The sequence below is a fragment of the Podarcis cretensis genome (assembly GCF_951804945.1).
Source record: "Podarcis cretensis genome assembly, chromosome: 17".
NCBI classification, from domain to species: domain Eukaryota; kingdom Metazoa; phylum Chordata; class Lepidosauria; order Squamata; family Lacertidae; genus Podarcis; species Podarcis cretensis.
This window is the reverse complement of record NC_137187.1, coordinates 33,742,545-33,765,977: the sequence shown is the minus strand read 5'-3', so window position 1 is coordinate 33,765,977 and position 23,433 is coordinate 33,742,545. Positions and strand designations below refer to the sequence as shown.

The 23,433-nt window shown below is 48.1% G+C and overlaps 1 protein-coding gene and 1 long non-coding RNA gene across 4 annotated transcripts; one reads left to right on the top strand and one right to left on the bottom strand.

Moving 5' to 3' along the window:
• The first annotated feature begins 42 nt into the window (after positions 1-42).
• LOC307206588 lies at positions 43-4,901 on the top strand. Of its 2 annotated transcripts, none has more exons than XR_013834389.1 (3): positions 43-416; positions 1,044-3,770; positions 4,121-4,901. It is a non-coding gene; the product is annotated as an uncharacterized lncRNA (long non-coding RNA). The 2 variants fall into 2 exon arrangements; XR_013834390.1 differs by having other exon boundaries at positions 1,044-3,776; positions 4,114-4,901.
• LYL1 (LYL1 basic helix-loop-helix family member) lies at positions 4,338-22,541 on the bottom strand. Of its 2 annotated transcripts, none has more exons than XM_079959752.1 (4): positions 21,992-22,541; positions 9,348-9,793; positions 5,769-5,860; positions 4,338-5,554 (listed from the first exon to the last, which is right to left on the bottom strand). In XM_079959752.1, the coding sequence occupies exons 2-4, from the start codon at positions 9,791-9,793 to the stop codon at positions 5,208-5,210; spliced, it is 885 nt and encodes a 294-aa protein (XP_079815878.1). In that variant the 5' UTR covers positions 21,992-22,541; the 3' UTR covers positions 4,338-5,207. The 2 variants fall into 2 exon arrangements, with proteins under 2 accessions (XP_079815878.1, XP_079815879.1); XM_079959753.1 differs by lacking the exon at positions 21,992-22,541 and adding an exon at positions 18,315-18,619.
• Positions 22,542-23,433: the final 892 nt, after the last annotated feature.

The following is a 23,433-nucleotide window of genomic DNA, read 5'->3' as shown; positions in this document are numbered from 1 at the left end:
GAATATTTGTACTTTTGTCCATTTACTTGTCTTTATTTCCCCCCAATTTTAACTATAAAATGGTGATTTTCTTGAGTCAAAATGAGAGTACCCCTAAACATTTTTTTTACGGAAAAAAAGCACTGCATGGATCCCTTCTGCTTTATTAGTTGTTCTTCGGTGCTTCCCCAATGGCACCACATTATTGCCGTCTGGGGGAGATATAGCGCAACCAAAGCAGGACAAAAACGGGCAAACCCAGGACATTTGTGCTATGAAAAGTTACAGGATTTCAGCAGGAAGTTACAGGATATGTGCTGCCTGGAAATGAGACAGGATGACCACTCCAAAACCTTTGCAGCCACAAACAGAATTGAAATCGGGATCTTGTGTGACTCCCCCATGAGCAGAAATCACCATGAATGCACAATAAGGATGTCTAAAAAGGTAAAGGTACCCCTGCCCGTACGGGCCAGTCTTGACAGACTCTGGGGTTGTGCGCTCATCTCACTCTAGAGGCCGGGAGCCAGCGCTGTCCACAGACACTTCCAGGTCACGTGGCCAGCGTGACAAGCTGCATCTGGCGAGCCAGCGCAGCACACGGAACACCGTTTACCTTCCCGCTAGTAAGCGGTCCCTATTTATCTACCCTTAAAAAAAAAAGAAAGCGCCCTTAAGTGCAAGTAGATAAAGAGGTACCGCTTTATAGCGGGAAGGTAAATGGCGTTCCGTGTGCTGCGCTGGTGCAGGCTCGCCAGAACTGCGATGTCACACTTGCCACGTGACCCGGAAGTGTCTTCGGACAGCGCTGACTCCCGGCCTCTAGAGTGAGATGAGCGCACAACCCTAGAGTCTGACAAGACTGGCTCGTACAGGCAGGGGTACCTTTACCTTTTATTTATCTACTTGCACCCGGCGGTGCTTTCGAACTGCTAGGTTGGCAGGTGCTGGGACCAAGCGACGGGAGCGCACCCCGCCGCAGGGATTCGAACCGCCGACCATGCGATCGGCAAGTCCTAGGCGCTGAGGTTTTACCAACAGCGCCACCCGCGTCCCCCAAGAAGGATGTCTAGAAGGGCCCAAAATCTCTCTCCATGCCCCCAGGTCCCCTTCCTGCCTCAGGAAACCCTTGGAGAAGTTCGAAAAAAGATCTAGAAGAGGCAACACGATTCTGGGGAGCTTGAAGTTGAAGTTGAAGGTCAGCTGGAGAAGGCTGGGACAGGAAGACTGGCACACACAGACACACCCTTCCCCCATTTGGGGTGGCAAGCAGCCCCCAAGCATTTTTTAAATTATTGTCGCAGGTTTTTCACAGATCTGTTCATGCAAGGAGTGCACAGAAGTAGGTTGTGTGGAAACAGAGGCCACTCATTGAAATGTTGAATTCACCTAACAATACCCGGCAGCAAATGGAGGTTTTCCTCCTCTCTTTCTCTTCTGCTTCCTTATAGCAGCCCCCAAACTGGCTCACAAGGGTCGGGAGAATCCCTAGAACAAGTTGCGGGGGAGAAGAGGAGGGATCTTTCCATCTGGCAAGTTGAAAAGCTTGCACTGATGGAATGATCAACTTAGCACAATGTTGAATTCCTCATAATAATAATTCTCATATATTGTGCAATACCGCTTTAACACTCTTGTGAAAAAAGGTAAAGGACCCCTGGACAGTTAAGTCCAGTCAAAGGCAACTATGGGGTTGTGGCGCTCATCTCGCTTTCAGGCTGAGGGAGTCTGCGTTTGTCCACAGACAGCTTTCCGGGTCATGTGGCCAGTGGCACAACTGAACACCATGATGGAAACCAGAGCACACGGAAACGCCGTTTACCTTCCTGCCACAGCGGTACCTATTTATCTACTTGCACTAACATGCAGGAGCTGGGACAGAGCGACAGGAGCTCACCCCTTCACATGAATTTGAACTGCCAACCTTCCAATCAGCAAGCCCAAGAGGCTCAGTGGTTTAGACCACAGTGTCACAGTAGACATATCCATTTTGCCCATTGTTGAAAGGTAAAGTCTGGTAACATTTGCTCTTCCACTCTTCCTGGGATTTTTTTTCTTTAGAACTGCTCACACACAGAGAGAGAAAATACCAGTGTGCCTAGCCGGAATAGAAGTAGTCAGTGGAGTGCAGCAGCAGAATGACTATAGTGAGGGACCAAAAACAAAAAAACCCACCTCAGGCTACATTCCATCATGCTCTGCCCATTTCATGTGAACCACAAGCTGCAGAATAGCAATTAATATCCATGACTGAAATTATAAGCATGTGTAGAAGCTGACGTGCCAAACACGCAGAAGAACCCGAACTGAATTGCAACATAAAGCTCACATTAGGAAGCATCCCGATTCTCCAAACCTAGAGGAAGGTGCTACAGAAGAAATTCCTTAGCCATGGGAATGAGGCTGAAAATACAGCTAAGCAGAAAACAGTGACGTCTGCCAGGGCTGTTCATCTCTCTGCATTTGGAATGATTCCTAGCACATAACAGGGATTGCCTGTGGAAACTTGCACCACCACAAAAGTAGGTAGTCTCTTTGCTGCCATGGATGTTGTTGTTTACTGCTGCAGGCTAAGAGAACTGCTCCCCTGGAAGAATTCAGCAGGCCTCTAGTCTTCATGATTTCAAATATACAGTTATGGCAGTGTAGACTCAGAAGGCAAAACTCTGGTGCATTGAATGGTTTTCTGTTCTCCCACCCCAGCCCCCACTTCTGGGCTGCCAAGGACACGTTCCTTCCCTATTGCCTCTCACTTGCCCGAACCTCTTCCATCCTCGATTCCTAGGAGTAATAAAAATAATCTCAACGCGCGCGCGCACACACACACACACACACACACACACACACACACACAAGCTCCAATTTAGGGGGTGGGAGGAAAATAAGGTTCAGAACGCAGCAGGCACACTGAGCAAGATTTTGCAGTACTGGTTAAATTGCATTAAAAAGGATCGGTCTGTATTTTGCCTAATTGTGGACTGATTTCAGCTTTAACATTTCTCTCTTCTGGGGACAGAGCATGAACACTCCAGGTCATAAATATCTCCTGGCCTTAGCATGGATAGATCTCCTAAACCAGGGCAGCCCCGCTGCACTGGCCATTTGAAACATCTGATGGGGGCAAGAGCTCACCCTGCAGGGATGGCTGTGAAAAACAGCCGTCCCCTTGGCCCATTACTCTGGCGATCCACTGGGTGCTGGTGCATTCAGATAAGCAGTAGCTGTCACCATACTTCTCTGTCCTTCCTTCTTTCGCTCGCTCCCTCCCCCATCCAGAAGGCGGCTCCTCCTCCTCCTCCTCCTCCTCCTCCTCCTCTTCTTCTTCTTCTTCTTCTTCTTCTTCTTCACCACCAACCTCCTTTACGCAATAAAAACCAGCAGCCTAGGAGGACCTTACACCCTCCTGGATCTGCCACTGGCACGTTTGGTTTTGGCAGGAGGCCCAGAAAACGTTGGGCAGGTTTGGACACTGACTCAGCACAAACCGCCCTTCCATTTCCAGGAAGGGGAGCAGTTCCTGAAGCCGTGGGGCTCCCATCAACAGCCCAACCACCACAAGCTAGGCACCAGCCCACCAGCGGTGACACAGCAGTCGCTGCGGCAATGTCCGTCTGTCCCAACCCACCCACCCAAAGCCCCTCAAACCCCAGATGGGTAATTCCTCTTGCAGCCCACTGAGGCCGCTAAAATTATGGCTGTGAGCTGAAGAAAGAAGCATCAATAGGCCTGGTTCTCTCTGACGGTGAGGTGTATCACGTGCGGACGGCAGGTAACACAGTAACAAGGAAAAGGTAAAGGTAAAGGTACCCCTGCCCATACGGGCCAGTCTTGACAGACTCGGGTTGTGCGCCCATCTCACTTAAGAGGCCAGGGGCCAGCGCTGTCCGGAGACACTTCCGGGTCACGTGGCCAGCGTGACATCGCTGCTCTGGCGAGCCAGAGCCGCACACGGAAACGCCGTTTACCTTCCCGCTGGTAAGCGGTTCCTATTTATCTACTTGCACCCGGAGGTGCTTTCGAACTGCTAGGTTGGCAGGCGCTGGGACCGAGCAGCGGGAGCGCACCCCGCCGCAGGGATTCGAACCGCCGACCTTTCGATCGGCAAGTCCTAGGCGCTGAGGCTTTAACCCACAGCGCCAAGATCCCTATAAGGATGTCAGGGAGGAGAGTGCTAGCCCAGCCTTTTCCTTGTTTTCTTTCTGAAGGATTTCGCCTCCCCATTCCAGTGCTTTGAACCCCTGCCCACAATCCAGAGGGTGGCAATCAGCGAAGATTTACTCCGAGTTAAATTTTGTTGAATTCCACCCAGCGTGAGCTAGTAAGGGTCAAATCAGATGTGACATATCAGATGCATATAATAGTCTTCCAGCTTTTTTTCTTTTTTTAATGAAAAGCCACAAGGGGCTGCAGTCGTGAGCAGACGATTGGCAGGGAAAGAGGGACTGCTTAACCCGTTCTCTTCCACCCATTTATTTACTCAATACCTTCCCCCCTGCCACTTCCCCCCCATCTCTTGTTGGCTTTTACAGAGGGAGTTGAGCCTGTGCCCTGGGATGAAGGGTTTTCCCAACGGAAAGGCGGAGCCTATGAGCTGAAGACTGCCACTCCCCCCCCCCCCCCGTTCCAACGCCAAGAGCAACCCCTTAACCCTGATTTTATTCCCGTTCCTTTGTCCGGGCTCAAATTTCAATTTAAAGACCCTGCACAAAATAGATGCTTGGGCTTGAGGATTTGGAAGTGATGCACATTGAGCAGAGGTAAAACACAGAAGACAGTCCCCCTCGCCCACCCATGGGACCCACTTCACAGGAGGTGGGGGCAGGAGAGAGGTGTGTCTCATACAAACTAGGCTCCCTGCTGCTCCCACACCCCACACCTTCTCGTGGGTCATTCTGGAAACAAGCCAAGCTGGATACATGAACATAAAAAGCCCCGCTCCTAATTCCTCCTCAGAAAGAAGTCTCTGCTTTTTATGCCACCAGGTGGGCATGGCGGGATGTCCTGCTCAAAGGGGACTGTTTCATGGACCCTGAAATCTAAGCATTCATCCTTAGAAGGTCATAGCAGCCTCCACATCACAAGTCCTCCATGCAGTGCCCAGAAGGGAGATTCATTCGGTCCAGGTGCTTCAATGCTGCTTCAGTCTACACATGTGGCTGTGTGGCACTGTTTGAGCGTGTGGAGGGAGAGAAGCAACGGCCGCACACATTTGGGCAGAGAGCTCTTCATCACCGCGGCTCTCCTGCCCCCAGTACAGTCACTGGCTCCACGGTCCCTTGCTCCATTTTTATGGGTGCTGTGGGTGGCGAGGGAGTCCTCGGGGTGCCATTCAAAGGCGTTTCTGATTCAGGAGGCTCCCCGCCAGCTGACCTGGCCTGGTCGCTCAGCAACTTGACCAGGAAGTTGATATATCGCATGGCCAGGCGTAGGATCTCGTTCTTGCTCAGCTTCTTGTCGGGCGGGTGGGTAGGGATGAGCTTCCGCAGCTCAGCAAAGGCGCCGTTGACGTTCTGCTGCCGCCAGCGCTCCCTGCTGTTGGTGAAGACCCGGCGTGCCACCTTCTGGGGCTGATGACCTGGGCAAATAAGCAGAGAAGGGTAAGTAGGTGGATAAAATGCATTCACGAAAGGGGCATCAACTTGGGGGCACATTCCTCCTCCGCTGAGCATGCCAACCTTCCTGATAAAGACACTTCTGCTCAGCCTCAGTCCCCAATCCTGTAAAATGGGTGGTTCTGCCTACGCTCTCTAATCCATCCTGTGTAGAAGGTTTACCCCACAGCCACTCACCCTCAGTGATGTCCTGTTCATAATGGCTCGGCCTCCGCTTGAGGCGGTTGTTGGGGAAGAGGCCAAAAGTCCCAGAGCTGCCAATGTAGATGCTAAAGGGAGAAGAGAAGAGGTCAGGATGATTCTTCCACAGGCAGCCTTGTTTTAAACATACAGTCGTACCCTGGATCCTGAACGCCTTGGGAGTCTAACGTTTTGGCTCCCGAACGCCGCAAACCCAGAAGTGAGTGTTCTGGTTTGCAAACGTTCTTTGGAACCCAAACATCTGATGGGGCTTCCGCGGCTTCTGATTGGCTGCAGGCGCTTCCTGCAGCCAATCAGAAGCCGTGCTTTGGTTTCCAAAAGTTTAGGAAGTTGAACGAACTTCCAGAACAGATTCCGTCGACTTCCAAGGTACGACTGTATGTCTTAATCACTGGTCATTGGCATTTACCGTATTTTTCACCCTATAGGACGCACCGGCCCATAGGACGCACCTAGTTTTTTCAGGGGGGGGAATCAAGTAAAAAAATATGATTCCCCCCCCCCCGCAGCTCTGGGAGCAGTGGACAGGCTGCACACAGCCTGTGCGCTACTCCAAGACCTTCTCCCTGCTTTTGTGGGAGGTGGCGGAATTCCCCCACCTCCCGGAAAAACCCACAGGAGCCCAGCGTGACTCCTGCGGGCTTTTCAACCAGGAGGGAGAAGGGACTGAAACAGCCAGTCAGTCCCTTCTTCCTCCTCGAGGAAAAGCCCCCAAGAGCGGCGTGCTCTTTAAAGGGTGCGCGGCTCCTGTGGGCTTTTCTAGGAGGTGGGGAATTCTCCCCCCCCCCCTCGTAGAAAAGCCAGCAGAAGCCGTGGAGCCCCTTTAAAGAGCGCACGGCTTTTGCGGGCCCTTGCGGGAGGTGGGGGAATTCCCCCATCTCCTGAAAAAGCCCACAGAAGGGTTGGAGAGTAGCGGGAAGGTGTCGTGCGCCTCCCCGCTGCCCCCCATCCTCTGGGGCTGGCGATGGGGGAAGCGCTGCTTTCTCCACCGCCAGCCTCGAAGCCGGGTTGGAGAGTAGTGGGAAGGCGTTGCACGCCTTCCTGCTGCCCCCCATCCTCTGGGGTGGGCGATGGGGGAAGCGCTGCTTTCCCCACCGCCAGCCTCAAAGAGCAGACTCTCCTGGCTTCAGCGGAAGCAATGCGTTGCTATCGCTGAAGCCAAGGAGCCTGCATTCGCCCCATAAGACGCACACACATTTCCCCTTCATTTTTGGAGGGGAAAAAGTGTGTTTTATAGGGCGAAAATACAGTATTTTAGATCACCCTTCCTTTTCCCCTAACAACCAGGATGCATCTTTCTTGCAGTGGGTTTTTCTGAGCTTAGGTGGCCCCTAGATGTTATTTTCTGCAAATAAGAGGGCCCAAAAGGCAAATGATCAGAGGCTTAGGCATGTCTCCTGCTGTGCATGAGATAAATATCAGGCAGATTAACAATTCACTTTGGGTACAATGGTATACATGTCTATTCACAAGTAAGTTTCCTTTTAGTTAATGGGGTTTACTCCCAGGTAAAGTGGGTACAGGATGGCAGCCTAGGCTTTGGTTTAGGGTTGGCATCATGGGAAAACAGGCTTCTTCTCTCAATCAATCTCCTTCATTGGCATGCACAAAATGCAAAGGATATAAGTCAAAGTGTAAAATTGGCGTCCGTTCATAAAAGGACTTACTTTAAGGTAAAACTAATACAAACATAATAAGGTTAAAAAGTGCCTCCCAAGTCTCAAAGTGGCATAGTTTCACGGCATCTCTCATAATTTTTCCATAATCCCAAACCTACAACTTTTCAGTAGAAAGGAAACCCTGGAGAGGTCGGGGCAATTTAACCTTTCTTTCAGCATGGGATTTAAATATTCATCGTGGGTTTTTGTGTAAAATGAGCAGTAAAATAAAACACATGCAATGGTTTCGAACAAACATGATTCTTGTACCTTGCACAGCTTTGGGGCAGAGAGAAATTCAAAAGGTTAAGCCTTTTCTAATATGGAAATACAATTATGGGGAAAGCTTCACGATGACTGTACTCTCCCTAACTGTGTGCCATGCATTGCCACCATGGAAGCCATTTTGTGGCTGGCACCCACAGTCCTCTCCAGGGGGCTGGGGTATCTTTGGACCCCTTAAACCCTCCGGGCTAGCTAGGGGCTGGCCCCCCTCAATGTTGAGAGGGTGGAGGAGTCTTCTGTCGGTCAGCCTTCCCAACCCTTGACCTCCTCTCGGAGCCTGGAGTGCCAGTGCTGGACCTTCATCAGCAGGGTTGCGCCAGCATGATGAAGGTCCAGCACTCTGGCTGGACGCTTTGAGGAGCCCAGCGTGCTGGTGCCACATGTGTGCAATATCACACATGCACGATACCACCCCCACCCCCCAATGTTGGCGCAACTCTGTGCCTCTGGTACTCTCTAAAAATTTGAAATGCACCTACTGGTCCAAAAAGTTTGGCAACCCCTGGTCTATGCTGGGACTGATTTCGGTTTCTGTCCATTTATAATTTTTGCAGTCTTCAGTTCTCTACATTTCCACGTCAGCTTGCAATTTTACAAAGACTAATAATAATAATAATAATAATACCATATTGGCACTTTTTTTCCAAATTCCAACCGTGAAAAGTTAAATTCGTGACTTTACAAAAATTGGCTTTTACGATATCGCTGCTGAAACAGACATACGGTAAAGCGGAACAATTTGCGAGGTTGAGACTGTTGTGCAATTAATTCTAATGTCATTCATCGCTTTCCCCGTATTTTACAGTGCAGTATTGATTTTTTTATTTGCATTTATGGTGCTACAAACAGGTGTTTAACCCACTTGTGGGTCCTCTCTAGTACCCATTGGATTTTCTTCTACATTTGCTATTTATGGGTGGGAGTGCCTGCGGAATTTTAAGGGAGCGGCTTATATTCAGGTATTCTCTCTCTCTCTCTCTCTCTCTCTCTCTCTCTCTCTCTCCTCCCCGCCCTTGAATTTTAAAGGTACGGCTTATATTCAGGCCAAGACAGTAACGATAATTTCTCATGAAAATTCGTCAGCATTTTGCTCTGAATTTCTTGTAACACGTACATTTTCCTAGGCAATTTCGCCCAATATAATGCATTTTCATACGTTATTCTCACAAAATCTGCCCATTCGCATGCACACTTTGCCCTGATATGTGCTGGAGAACTTTGCATTGCAAAATCTAGAGCAGTAACGAATTCTGAAGATTCACGTTTCAGTGCGCTTCCAGAAAGCGCAAACCAAGTAGCTTTGCCTTTTAATGTGAACGGAATCAAACTTCAACCCCATTCCATAGCTGTCAACCTTCCTTTTTTGTGTGGGATATTCCCTTATTCCAGTGCCGTTTCCCGCTGCTTCATGCTGCTATCCCGGATTGTTAGATATCCCCGTAGACTGTCCTCAGGACAGGTGAGGCTGCTGATCCCTTATTTTCGAAGCTGCTGATCCCTTATTTTCAAATCTGAAAGTTGACAGCTATGCCCCATTCCGATTGCTGGCTTGTTTCCATTGCCGGGATGTCTTCCCACGCCGCAAACCTGATTATTTCCACTCAGGACTTACCTGTTGAGAAAGGGCTGGTATTGAGGCTGATATTGTGGGGCCAAAAGGGGGCTCCTCACTCCGGCTAGATTCCCCATAGGGGGCGGAGGAGGGCCAGCCGGAAGAGCTGAGAGCTGTAAGAGGCTGGGAATGGGGTGCAGGGCAGTGAGCTGAGTGGTGGGGACCTCGACATGGGCAGGGGGCTTGCTGCTGTAGCTCAGGCTGATGACCGGGACATTGTGAGGCAATGGGGCTGGGGGTGGGTCAGGAGGAGAAGGGCTCCCCTTGGCTGGAGGGGAGGAAGAGGTGGGGCTTGTGGGCGATGGGGTGGCCTCCACCTCATCCCCCCCAGTAGCTGGGGAGGGGATATCAATTGGGGAGACTGGTGGCTGCGGGTTTTGCTGTTCTGGGGCAACCGGCGGCTGAGGGGTCTCCAGCTTCTCCATCATTTTTTCTTCACTTCTCATCTGTGGGGAGAAGAGAAAGAGAGTGAGGAAGACCACATCAAATCACACCAACCAACCAGCTACTCCCACAAGTCATGAAATGTGGGCATTCCAGAAGCCAGTGGGTGGTGGGCCCCCTAAACTAAGCCACATAACAAACCCAACTGAATTTTGAAGACGAGGCAAACCAGATTATTTGCAATCCTAGTTGCCTGGTTTTCAGAAATTTAGTCACAAACGCCGTGGCGAGGGATGCCAGTTCTTTTGGCAAAGACTAGTTTGTTAGCAGGAGGAGAAATGTATTTATGTAAATGTTGTTAGCAGATTCTCCTCGTTTTCAGACTTTTAGTTTTCAGTGTTTAATATTTGGATTTTAGGCACTAATGGAGCGTTAACATTTACTTCTAGAAATGTGTTTCAGATGGAGGGAGCATAATGCGCTCTCAAGTTTCAACCAAAACAGTTCCCACCCCCCAAATGAGAAGCTATAACCGCTCTTCTTAGAGACGTCCCATAATCTTTACGAGTTCACTTTTGTAAAGGGAAGAAGAGAACTTTGTTAATCCTGACTAGAGGGCAAGGGACCTGGGTGACTTGTCTCAGCTACAACAAAATTGGACCTTTCTCACTCGCCTTGTCACACACAGTGGAAGGGGAAAGCTGCAAAATTTCAGCTTGGCAAATCACCAGATTGCAACAGTATGCTGATTTGGTTCAGCATTACCAGAATCACCATCCAGTGGAACCTCAGTTAAAGAACAGCCCTGTATATGAACTATTTGGTTTATGAACTCCGCAAAACTGGAAGTAGTGTCCAGGTTTGCAAAATTTACCTCGGTCTAAAATGGAAGACGAATGGTGTAAGGGCACCGGCAGCGGGAGGCCTCATTAGGGAAAGCGCGCCTCAGTTTAAGAACAGTTTCAGTTTAAGAATGGACCTCCAGAACGGATTAAGTTCATAAGCCGAGATACCACTGTATATGATAGAAGTCTCAAGTACAGTGGTACTTCAGGTTACATACGCTTCAGGTTACAGACTCCGCTAACCCTGAAATAGTACCTTGGGTTAAGAACTTTGATTCAGGATGAGAACAGAAATCGTGCGGCAGCAGCAGGAGGCCCCATTGGCTAAAGTGGTGCTTCAGGTTAAGAACAGTTTCAGGTTAAGAATGGACCTCCGGAACGAATTAAGTACTTAACCCGAGGTACCACTGTATACATATTCCAGGTTCTAGAGTCCACATGGAGGCTTGGACAGGAGAAGCAAAAACCTGTGGTGAGCTGCGACAGGGATTGACATCAGACTTTTCTCAAACTAGCCAACAAATTGGTGGGTGGGAGGAAGGTTGAAAAAGCCAAATTATTTACCACAGAATAGATCCAGATAAGAAAGTGACAAAACACATTTTTGTGACAAAACACTCCGCTTTTTTGCAGAGATGGTCCTGTTGCTCCACCATGACCTCCCTGCCAATTTGGATACAATAAAGGAACTGGAGGCCCCTCGACTGTCCTCGGGTCCAGTATCGTTCTCGAGGTCTGTTCTTAACCTGAAACTGTTCTTAACCTGAGGTACCACTTTAGCTAATGAGGCCCCCCACTGCCGCTGTGCCGTAGCTGTGCGATTTCTGTTCTCATCCTGAAGCAAAGTTCTTAACCCGAGGTACTATTTCTGGGTTAGCAGAGTCTGTAACCTGAAGCGTCTGTAACCTGAGGTACCACTGTACACTAAAATTCAATAAATAAAAGCAGCAATAAAAACACAGTTAAAACTCAATGAATGTTTTATTTATGTGATGGATGTGCCATCTCACAAAGGGATGCGGGTGGCACTGTGGTCTAAACCACTGAGCCTCTTGGGCTTGCTGATCGTAAGGTTGGCGGTTCAAATCCCCGTGACAGGGTGAGCTCCCGTTGCTCTGTCCCAGCTCCTGCCAACCTAGCAGTTCAAAAGCACACCAGTGCAAGTACAGTGGTACCTCGGGTTACATACGCTTCAGGTTACAGACTCCGCTAACCCAGAAATAGTACCTCGGGTTAAGAACTTTGCTTCAGGATGAGAACAGAAATCATGCTCTGGCGGCGCGGCGGCAGCGGGAGGCCCCATTAGCTAAAGTGGTGCTTCAGGTTAAGAACAGCTTCAGGTTAAGAACGGACCTCCGGAAGGAATTAAGTACTTAACCGGAGGTACAACTGTAGATAAATAGGTACCACGGCAGTGGAAAAGTAAACGCCGTTTCCGTGTGCTCTGGCACTCGTCACGGTGTCCCGTTGTGCCAGAAGTGGTTTAGTCATGCTGGCCACATGTAGGGCCATAGCTAGGGGGTGGTGAAGTGGGCCCCCGCCAGGGGCACAGGCAAGGGCGCACGCAATACCATTTAAAAATATGTCCATAAATATGTCTATAAATGAAAATATTGATTATTTCCTCATAAGAAAAGGTTTTAAATAGAGGGTGAATTGAATGGGAGGGTTGGGAGGAGAGGCGGAAAGAAGAGCTAATTTGTCAGTGGCTAGGGGGCACAATTTGGACAGTTCTGCCAGAGTCGCAAGATCCCCTAGCTACGGCTTTGGCCACATGACCCGGAAAACTATCTGTGGACAAACACCGGCTCCCTCAGCCAGAAGCAAGATGAGCGCCGCACCCCATAGTCGCCTTTGACTGGACTTAACCATCCAGGGGTCCCTTACATCTCGCATCTTCAACCATCAATCCACAGAGATGCCATGAACCACTCAAATGATGCTCACAGGGCATTGGTTGGATTACCGGATTTAGGGTAATGCGGGAGATTCCCCCCCCCCCCACAAAGGGACTGAGCTGTGGGGGCACAAAATGGAGAAGATCCATAATGGAGAAGTTCCGTTTGGGGGCACCAAATGTTTGCCTCACACAAGGTGCTATATTATCAAAGATTTCCCTGAGTCCATGGACCACAGTTTGGGAACTAAACCTGATCTAAAACGTCTGCCTCGCTACCACCTGCAGGCCACACAACAGACTCAAAAATAGAGACTAGATCCTGCCATAAATCCAGAGGCCAACTCTGACCACATGTCTACTCAGGCATCACTATGACAAGATCTAATAATAGGAATCATTCAATTTATCACCTCACAGCAGTGTATCTCTGCATGCTATACAATACAAACTGGCTGAAGAAGAGCTACAAGCATATAGATAGAGGGGATTTGGTTGATATTCTGATTTTTAATTTTTTAAAAAATAAAGTACCTTGCCAAAGTTTTCGGAGCAAGCTTAGCAATCACAGAGTAAGAGAAAGAGACTCTTGTGGATCAGTAACTGGTTAAGAAACAGGAAGTGCGAAAACTTGTATTTTCCCAGTGGAGACATGTAGAAAGTGGAGTCCCTCAATAATCTGTATTGAAACTTCTGGTTTTAAATGTGTCCATAAATGAGGAGCTATCAGTGAGGTAGCCAAGTTTCCTGATAATACCCAATTGTCCAAAAAGAGATTGTGAAGAGCTCCAATAGGGCCTCTCTGAATGGATGGGATGGTTAAAATGGCAAATGCAATTCATTGTAGACGCGTGTCCGCACAAAAGAATAAAATCTTAATTTCGCGTATGCACTCATGGGGTCAGAACTGGCAGGGACGGACCAGGAACAAGACCCTGGGGTCAGCTGTAAAAATGGCAAAATCCATGCAAAGGGTCATTAGTAAACTTATTGAAAATGAAACTGCCTTTCTCATAATGCCATTCATTACAGTCATACCATGGAAGTCGAACGGAATCCGTTCCGGAAATCTGTTCGACTTCCAAAACATTCGGAAACCAACCCGCGGCTTCTGATTGGCAGCAGGAAGCTCCAGCAGCCAACTGGAAGATGTGGAAGCCCCATCGGACATTCGGATTCCAAAGAAAGTTCCCAAACCAGAACACTCACTTCCGGGTTCGCGGCGTTCGGGAGCCAAAACGTCCGAGTACCAAGGTGTTCGGGATCCAAGGTACGACTGTATAGGAATCTATGGTACAATCACATTTGGGTAACATTGCAGCCAGTGCTCAGATGAGCAGTCCTGTGATCTCATCCACTCCAGCATTTCTCTGATGAAAATAGGGATGTCCCATTCCATAGTGAACATGTTACTATTTATACCCCACACATCTTACTGAGTTGCCCCAGCCACTTTGAGCTGCTTCCAACATATATACCCTCCAACATTTATCCAATGAAAATAGGGACATCCTAAGCAAAAGCGCTGTGGCTCTGTGGGTTAAACCACAGAGCCTAGGACTTGCCGATCAGAAGGTCTGCGGTTTGAATCCCTGCGACGGGGTGAGCTCCCGTTGCTCAGTCCCTGCTCCTGCCAACCTAGCAGTTCGAAAGCACGTCAAAGTGCAAGTAGATAAATAGGTACCGCTCCGGCAGGAAAGTAAACGGTGTTTCCGTGTGCTGCTCTGGTTTCTCCAGAAGAGGCTTCGTCATGCTGGCCACATGACCCGGAAGCTGTATGCCGGCTCCCTGGGCCAATAAAGCGAGATGAGTGCCGCAACCCCAGAGTCGGACATGACTGGACCTAATGGTCAGGGGTCCCTTTACCTTTAAGGAAAAGCAAGACATTTCAGGATCAAATTGGAAACCAGGATGGCTTCTCTAAATTAGGGACATCCCTGGAAAATAGGGACACTTGGAGGGTCTGTGATCGGGGGGGGGGGGGCAGCAAAAGCTGCTGGTTCTTGCTGTTCGCTATGGCTGTGATTCTCTGAGGGCTTTTATCACAGGTGTCTATGAAAATCTGATGTGTGGGGAATCCCCAGCTGTCACGGAGAGATGGTGTGGTTCGATTGAGGTAGACGTTCTCAGCAGATAATCGTAAATGCGGTCATGCTGTGAGCCACAGGCAGTGGGTGGGAGGTTCGCCACAGCCTTGTGTGAGTTTCTTTAATGTTCTGTATTGGGGGAGGGGGCTATTCCTGTGCTTCCCTGCTCAGCCAAGAAGCAAGGGGAGCAGGTCTGGGTTTCTGGAAAACAGTTTTCTCCCCAATGCATTTATATATTTAAGGCAGGCATGGGCAAACTCGGCCCTCCAGATGTTTTGGGACTACAACTCCCATCATCCCTGACCACTGGTCCTGTTAGCTAGGGATGATGGGAGTTGTAATCCCAAAACATCTGGAGGGCTGAGTTTGCCTATGCCTGATTTAAGGGCCCTGGACCTCAGTCAGGCAATGGCTGGCCGGCCTGGATCAGTTCAACAGGCCAGTGGAAAAAGATCAAGTTACAAAAATGGTGACATGAATTACGAACATTTTTTTTTCATATTGCTCACCTGCTTGCTTGCTGAATGGGGGTGCAGAGTGTTGTGTTTTCCCTTCACTTAGGAATAAATCAGAATTCCAAGGCTCTCACAGGTTTGTCAGAAACCCTGCTGGTTAATTTATTGGGGGGGGGGGCCGAGGGTGCAAGTCTGCCTGGGAATGAGAGCCTGTCTACTGAAAGAACTTAACTCATCCCCACTCCCCAGTCCCTGAGGTTCAGTGGCAAAGAAATTTCCCTTTGCCTCTCATTCTTGTAACGTGCACTTAGGGATTCCCTCCAGTTTCCCAAGAAAGACATTTGACCATGTTTGGATGCCCATCTTTTAGCTGCACTTCCTGCACTGCAGGGGTCAGTGATGTAGCGTGGGATGCCAGCACCCAGGGCAAGGAAAATATTGCACCCCCTAAGGCACGTATTGTGCCTACAAACCAGCACCTACATGCAGTGCTGCTGCTGCTGCCAGACAGAGTTGCAGTGTAGCAGCGGGACATGTGTGTGACCTCCTTGGGCCGGGGCACCGCCACTGCCATGGCCACGTGTCTCGCCGTGTGGCTGGGGGAATGCAAGGGTCCGTCCTCTCCCAGCTTGTGCTGCTCAGGTGAGGTTGGTGGGTGGGAGGGATGGGGCGCGCCTCCATTTGGGGCGGCAACTGCAGAAACACACCCTGAAATATTTTTGCACCCAGGGCAATCACTCCAGCAGCCTCCCCCCACAGTACGCCATTGCAGGGGGGTGGAATAGATGACTAACTATTTGCGGCTTTGCTCTGTCTCCAGACCATTCATGGAATTCCCATTTCTTGTGCAATAGCTGCAGAGGTTGAGGGAACTGTCTTGGGACAATAATGCAAGTACGGGAACACTCCTAGTCTACTTTAATTCCTGAAAATCTTGACCTTAATTATTTATTTTTAAAGTATATGTGAACTGAACTTGGACCTAAACCCAGAACTGGATCAGAGAGTATTTCCCCCTGCCCTCCTGCTCACTGAAATCGAAACTCAGCCTGAAGGCTATTCCCTTTTTACCCTAGATATTATTTTAAAAATTTCCAAAAATAAAATACGATTGGTCAAACATTTTCCATGAAGGTTATTCCCGAAGGGATAATAGTATTGTGAACAGGCCACTCAGCTACTGCAACTAGGTTGGTGGCAATGTGTTTACACACACACACACACACACACACACACACACACACTCCTAGGATTTTTCCTTGAAAGGGTAAAAATCAGGTTAAATTGAGATGGAGTGGGGGAATATGAGCTGATATTTCAATGCCAAAGATGCTGTGTGGATGCTGCAAATGAATTGCATGTGTGACGAGCACCTGTCGGCAACAAACGCCCCTCTGGAAGCACCCAGAATCAAGAACCGAACCCCTAAACAGAAAAACACAGTAGCTGGTTCAGAATAAGTGATTCAGTCATCAATAGCGCTGGGGAGGGGGTGTCTCTGGAGGTTGGTAAGAAACTGCCTCTCTCCTCCAACCCTCGAGAGAGCATGCAAAAAATAATAAAGGCTTAGTCCAGGAAACCGTTAGAAAAGGGAGGGTCCAGAGAAGTTGTCTTAGCACTGATAATCCTCCTAGAATCATAGAGTTGGAAGAGACCACAAAGGCCATCGAGTTCAACCCTCTGCCAAGCAGGAAACACCATCAGAGCACTCCTGACATATGGTTGTCAAGCCTCTGCTTAAAGACCTCCAAAGAAGGAGACTCCACCACACTCCTTGGCAGCTAATTCCACTGTCGAACAGCTCTTACTCTTCCTTCTTCCTAATGTTTAGGTGGAATCTTCTTTGTTGTAGTTTGGATCCATTGCTCTGTGTCCGCTTCTCTGGAGCAACAGAAAACAACCTTTCTCCCTCCTCTATGTGACATCCTTTTATATATTTGAACATGGCTATCATATCACCCCTTAACCTCCTCTTCTCCAGGCTAAACATGCCCAGCTCCCTTAGCCGTTCCTCATAAGGCATCGTTTCCAGGCCTTTGACCATTTTGGTTGCCCTCCTCTGCCCTCCTCACGTTCCAGTTTGTCAGTGTCCTTCTTGAACTGTGGTGCCCAGAACTGGACACAGTACTCCAGGTCTGACCAGAGCAGAATACAGTGGCACTATTACTTCCCTTGATCTAGATGCTATACTCCTATTGATGCAGCCCAGAATTGGGTTGCCTGCCTGCCTCCTGCCTGCCTCCTACATTTATCTTGCTCTCCAGCACAAGGAGATTCTCCCCAGTTCAGGCTATGCATGGGGGTAGCAAAACCATTTGCTTGCACCCGTCGCCTGCCCTACGAGGCACATGTGAAATGTGAGGCAGAGCCTGCCGTTCACTGCGGAAAGGGGGCACGTGGCTATTCTTTCCTGGGGCTTGCCTTCCGGGAACTGCTTTCCCCCAGAGACGCAGCTCCCATTTCAAATCGGAAAGGTCTGCGTGGTTCAAACGACAGCCTTGAATTACTGCTCTAAGAAATGAGGGGTGCTTGGCCACAGCAAGCCCACAAATGCCACAGCCCTGCCTGGACTGGTTTATCAATGAAGCTCAACACAGAATAAAAAGGAGAACACACCAGAGACCCTGGGCAGATAAGACCTGGTATCTCTGGAAACTTACCGGTGAGGCATGGAAGTGAAAACAAGGCACCCATTAGCCTGCTCTTCTGTAGCCAGAGGTCTACTCTCCCTTTCGCTGAATGTGATGTTTTCAATGGCTGCTAATAATGCCAGAGAGGGCAACCCACATTTCTGCCTAGCTGTGTTCAAATAAGTGGTATTGCCATAAGTCTGATATACAATATGCATGAAAAAGGACTATCCTTCCATCAGTTCTGAACCCTCTGCCCATCAACGTCGCCAGCAGGGTCAAGGCTATTTTGGAGCTGAGAGGAAGAACGAAACAGTGCCTCTCCACACACACCCCTCACCTCACATACCAGACTGTCAGTGTCATCTTAAAGGTAAAGGTAAAGGGACCCCTGACCATTAGGTCCAGTCGCAGATGACTCTGGGGTTGAGGCCCTCATCTCGCTTTATTGGCCGAGGAGGCCAGTGTACAGCTTCTGGGTCATGTGGCCAGCATGACTAAGCCGCTTCTGGCGAACCAGAGCAGCGCACGGAAACACCGTTTACCTTTCCACCAAAGCAGTACCTATTTATCTACTTGCACTTTGACGTGCTTTCGAACTGCTAGGTTGGCAGGAGCTGGGACCGAGCAACGGGAGCTCACCCCGTTGTGGGGATTTGAACCACCGACCTTCTGATCTTAAGAACATAAGAGGAGCCTGCAGGATCAGGCCAATGGCCCATCTAGTCCAGCATCCTGATCTCACAGTGGCCAACCAGATGCCTTTGGGAATTTTCCACCAGACCTACAAGCAATTTTTTAAAAATTATTTTTATTGAATTGATATAGCGCTCTGTACCCGGAGGTCTCAATGCAGCAGGGTAGCAGGAAAGGGCAGGGCATTTGACAACTCACAAAACTCTGCCCTCAAAGTCTTTGCCTTTGCTCCCCCTGACCCAAGCATGTGCTGCCTGTAGCATCCAATTCACTTTGTCGAATGACAGGGCTGGCTCCACTGACCCTCTGTCTTCTGTTATGAAAGAGGAAGAGAAGTTCTCTCAAGCTCGGCCTACCAGCGAGGACAGGAAGCAACAGAAGGCTGCTGAAATGCTCGTTCTATCTGCTAATGGCCAAATATGCCAGATAAGAAGTTGTAGAATCGTAGAATTGTGTGGTTGGAAGGGATTGCTAATCTATAGGTAGATCGGAACCAAAACAGAGAGTTGGAAATATGCTGATGTACCTGCACAAGAAGTAAGCCCATTTCGTAAGGCTTTGACTCCCTGGTTGTGAAGACCAAATGCAAATGCGTAGTCAGAATTTGCCCAGTGCATTGAGAGGAGGAATTCTTCTCTAAGGGCCCAAATGACTACTTGATTCTCTGTTATGTTTTCCCGCCTCACAGAACCTCCCTCATGTCGCCTTTCGGCTAGAAACACTGCGCGGTGGTCAAAATTCTGCAGAGAGCCAAGTCCAAATTTAAACATGCAAATATGAACCGGGTGGTGCACAACTGTGAATAAGGAAATTTGCAAATGCTTTGATTGATAATAGTAATTGACTTGGGAACAGGTTTCTTTTATTATTATTATTGTCCTTTTTCTATGAAACTGCTCTGATTACAAAGTAAATTCCTGCTCAGGAAAATGCCACCAGGCTTTAAAAACATATCCGTCCACAAGGCTCGGCTCCCCTCAGATGCCTGGCTCACTTGGACTCCCCATACAAAATGTTGGATTAAGAATCATGACTGAGATGGGATGTGATGATATTTTGCAACGCAGGTAACTGAGCTAAGGGAGATAAAATGGCAACAATGCTTATTCTGAGTGGCTGCCACAGTCCTTTGTTTGAGTGTCAGGCGATAAAAATGTTTGAGAAATAGAGGAAATGGTTTTGCAAATGTCATCAGGAGGGTTTGGCGTCCCAATCAGCAACATCTGAGGCCTTTTCAAAGCCATTCTTATGCATGCACACAGACAAAAATTACGAGCTACTTTCAACTCGTACGCACCAGACTTTTAAAACACAGGCTGCTTAAAAAACCAAAAAACAAACCACAGTTCTGTGATTTACAAGTCGGGGACGTCGACTGTCACATGTTTTCATTTTGCCTTCAATATTTCCCCCTAAAACTGGAGGACAGCACAAGAAAGAAGGACAACAAAGTATTCATCTTTTTATTCCCTCCGTTGAAGGAAAAAATCCACTTTAAATGAGTATACTGTGTACTGTACTGGTTAAACCAAATACAGCCAATCCATGACTTACTTTAATCAATTGTTTCTTCGTTTGCCCCAAATTAGTTACATTGACTTTCAATGAAACAGAAACTAACTTAAATCCAAATATTTCAGGTTAACGGGATTCTGGATTATTGCTTTATCGTAAAAATGTTATATTACCACGCTAACTTCCTGCCTTCGGTTTTCTTAACACATGCATTGGCATATTCATACATGTTATAAATAAATACACTGCAACCGCAAAACAGCACAGAGTTAGCAGGACTTAAAGCCAATTTAAATTGGTGTCCTTAACAAAACCCTACTGTGGCCCCAATGTTTGTCACAAGTACCGTAATTAAAAGATAGATACTATATGTTGCTTTTGTATATGATATTATGTGGATGTGTATAATGTTTTAATAATGAATGCATATATACACAATAAATATTGTTATTGCTCTCGACTGCTGCAGCAGGGTTTTGCTTTTGGTTGGTAGTTATATTTAAATGTATTTTTAACAGAGGTTAGAAACTGCCCTAGGACTACTGATGTAATGAAGGGGAGATTATATATACTTATATTGTATATATAATTATAAGTAAATTATATTTTTCTTGAAGAGAGGAATGTTTGTAAAGATAATCTCGCTGACTCTTTGCATCGTTTCCAGGATCAATGCATTTCCAGCATTTGGGGGGTATGTGTGTGTGGAAAGCACAAAATATGTGTCATGCATGTGGCAGTTCAGTATGAGACCGTTTCACATGCAGTGGGAAATACATGCATTGGGAGCCAAGACCTCCTGCATGTGTGCTCACTGTGAGACAGACACATGTGCAATTGTCACACATAACAATCTAAACACAATTTTCACACACGCGCACAATTTTCCTGCATGGAAGTGTTTGCCGTTGAGGAAGTGTGTAATGTCTGAAGAGGCCCATACTGCAACAACTGTTAATCCAGGGGAGAAAATGCATCTCTTATTTTTAAAATGCCGATGCCATTACAGTGTTGTATCATATCAAGAAAAAGAAAAATTGAAAAAAAAATCTGTGCATGTCATTAACAATATATCACACACTTTTCTTTTATTTTTACATAGATGACTATTTTACATGTTTACAGAGATGACTGTATGGCATGTGAGTTCATCTTCTGTATGAGGAGGAGCAGGGAACTGTAGATAAAAAAGCGCTGTGTCAATCTGGTAGAAAACACGAATGAGCCACAGCATTGAATTTGGTCTTCGAAACGTGAAGCAAGAAGTCATAATCGCTCAATTTTGTTACAAATTGCACTCCGGTAGGAAACCATGTGGGTGATGAGAAACGATAAGAGATGCAATTGCCGAGCAAACGAATGATATCACAGCAGCTTAAATAACAACAGCGATAATTTCCAAGATAAGCACAGAGATCACAGGAATCTTTGAAATTCAAACGGGAGTGCAGGTGGAAGTTTCAAACCTATTGATTAGCGGTGATTATTTAACTGTAATTGCCATATAGAAAAATGAAGGAGGACCCTGGGACAGATCAGCGCTGCTCGACGGATGCCACTCACACAGAACTGGATTTGGATTTCAATGCAAAATCTATTTGGCTTGTAAATGTATTTTCGGATTGCTGTGAAAATTCCATTCTGCAGTTATGTTTTCTGGGCCTTACAGATGCCATTTCTTTTCTTAAATTAGATTTTAGCAGTGGGGTCAGCAGTCAGGCAGTAAGGGGGGGTGAGGAGAGACGAAGAATTCATCAGGAACAAAAAGTTCCCCACACAAAAAGGGCAATTAGAGGGAGAATAGTCTTAAGATTAATTGAGCTCCTAGACACCCTTATTCTGGACTGATGATACAGTAAAAAAATTACCATAAAAACATACAAGCTATTCAGTCTAAGAGAAAAAAATACGGCACTGTGTGCCACAAGAGTAAGAATGGGTTTTTGTTTAACAACAACAACGAATTGCAAGAGAAGGAACCACCGGTCCTTTCTGGGCAAACTATGAATCAAAAGACCTTAACAACCGTCTTTGCTAAAATAAAATCATTGAAACTCAGTCCCCTCTGCCTTTTCTTTCCAAGGGAGATGCCAACCATCCTTTTCCCGCCACTCCCCAAAAGCCCCTTTCCTCACCTGCCAGATGTCACCGGGCCAAAGCCATCTTTCCTCTTCCAAAGGTCAACCAAGGCGGTCATTTTTAATCCCTTGTGGCAGAAGGGCCGGCAGGAAGGCCGCGAAACCCCGTCCGATGGCCGGAGGATCCCGAGGTGAAATGGGGTGTCACCTGATTGCTGGCTGTAAAGAGGCCTGGGTGGCAAGGTGTGGGGGCATGTAGAAGCCGTGGCACAGGGGTCCCCTCAAAGACGAAACAGGAGGTGCCAGGCTCTGATTCTAGAGCCTTGGAAGAAGGTGAGCGGCCTGCCTTGTCCAGGCACTCTACCCCCGAAGCCGGCCACATGGCTGCTGCAGGCTACCATGCTCGGGGGCCATGATTCGCGGCCGCTTCCTCTCTCCTCCTCTGCTTCCCTCCGCCAGAGCGTGCGTATAATTATTATTGTTATTTGCTGCTGGGTTGGGGACTTCAAATCAATTAGGCTCCCGCTTTTCCTGCCACCTCATTCCTTACAAATTCCCCCTGCGGCCACCTCTCTTTATTGACAGGCGCTATTTGGCCACTGGAAGAAGCTGCTTTGATGAAGGAGCCTGGGCCAAGCCCCCTCCCCACTCCCTCCCTCTCCCCTCCCCTGCATGAGAGAGATTTCCTGCCCTCTTTGGACGGGGGATGTTCTGCAGTTCGGAGATAAGCCGCACAGGAGCTGCCTGCACAGGGCTGATAAGGAAACTCCCGAGTCAAACCTAGCCTAAGCAAAGGGACTTGGAAAGCAAACAAGAGGAAGCCCAGTGTCTACACACTGGAATAACATAGACCAGTGAACACATAATAGAGGTGGCTTAGGAGAGCTCACAGCACTTTCATTAGCGACTAGAAACATGGATTGGATGTGAGCTCAGGAGAGCCTTGCCCAGGGAGGGAAGGAAGGAGGTTATTCCCCGCCTCTCCATCAGCCAGTCGGCCGGCCAGCCTACTTTTGGGGTTCCTGGCAGGCACAGGGCCCATGTGCCTCCTGTTGGGCATCAAGCTCAGTTGGTCAGCAGCCGGCATTTCTTACAACCGTTGGATGGCATGGGAACTAGGCGAACCAGGCTGTCAGTCACTGGCCTCGGGATCCACGGTCAGTAAAGACGCCTGCAATTCCTGCAAAGGAAGGGTGTTTGCAGGCACTCATGCAAAGCCATCGGCCTCGCATGCACCCATTCTGTGCAAGCCTGGGCTTAACTGGATATCACAATTGCTGCCATGAAATTTCAGCCTTGGAGCACTTGTAAGGAAAGACCCAGACAACGAACAGAAATGCACGCCACTGGGCTATGCTTGGGATTTTAAAGGAAGTATTTTCATTCGATTTATTTGAGTTTGATTTATTGTATTTCGACGCCGCTTTTCATTCAAGTGAATCTCAAAGTGGCTTACAAACCGATAAATAACCATAACATAATAAAACATAATAGCATTT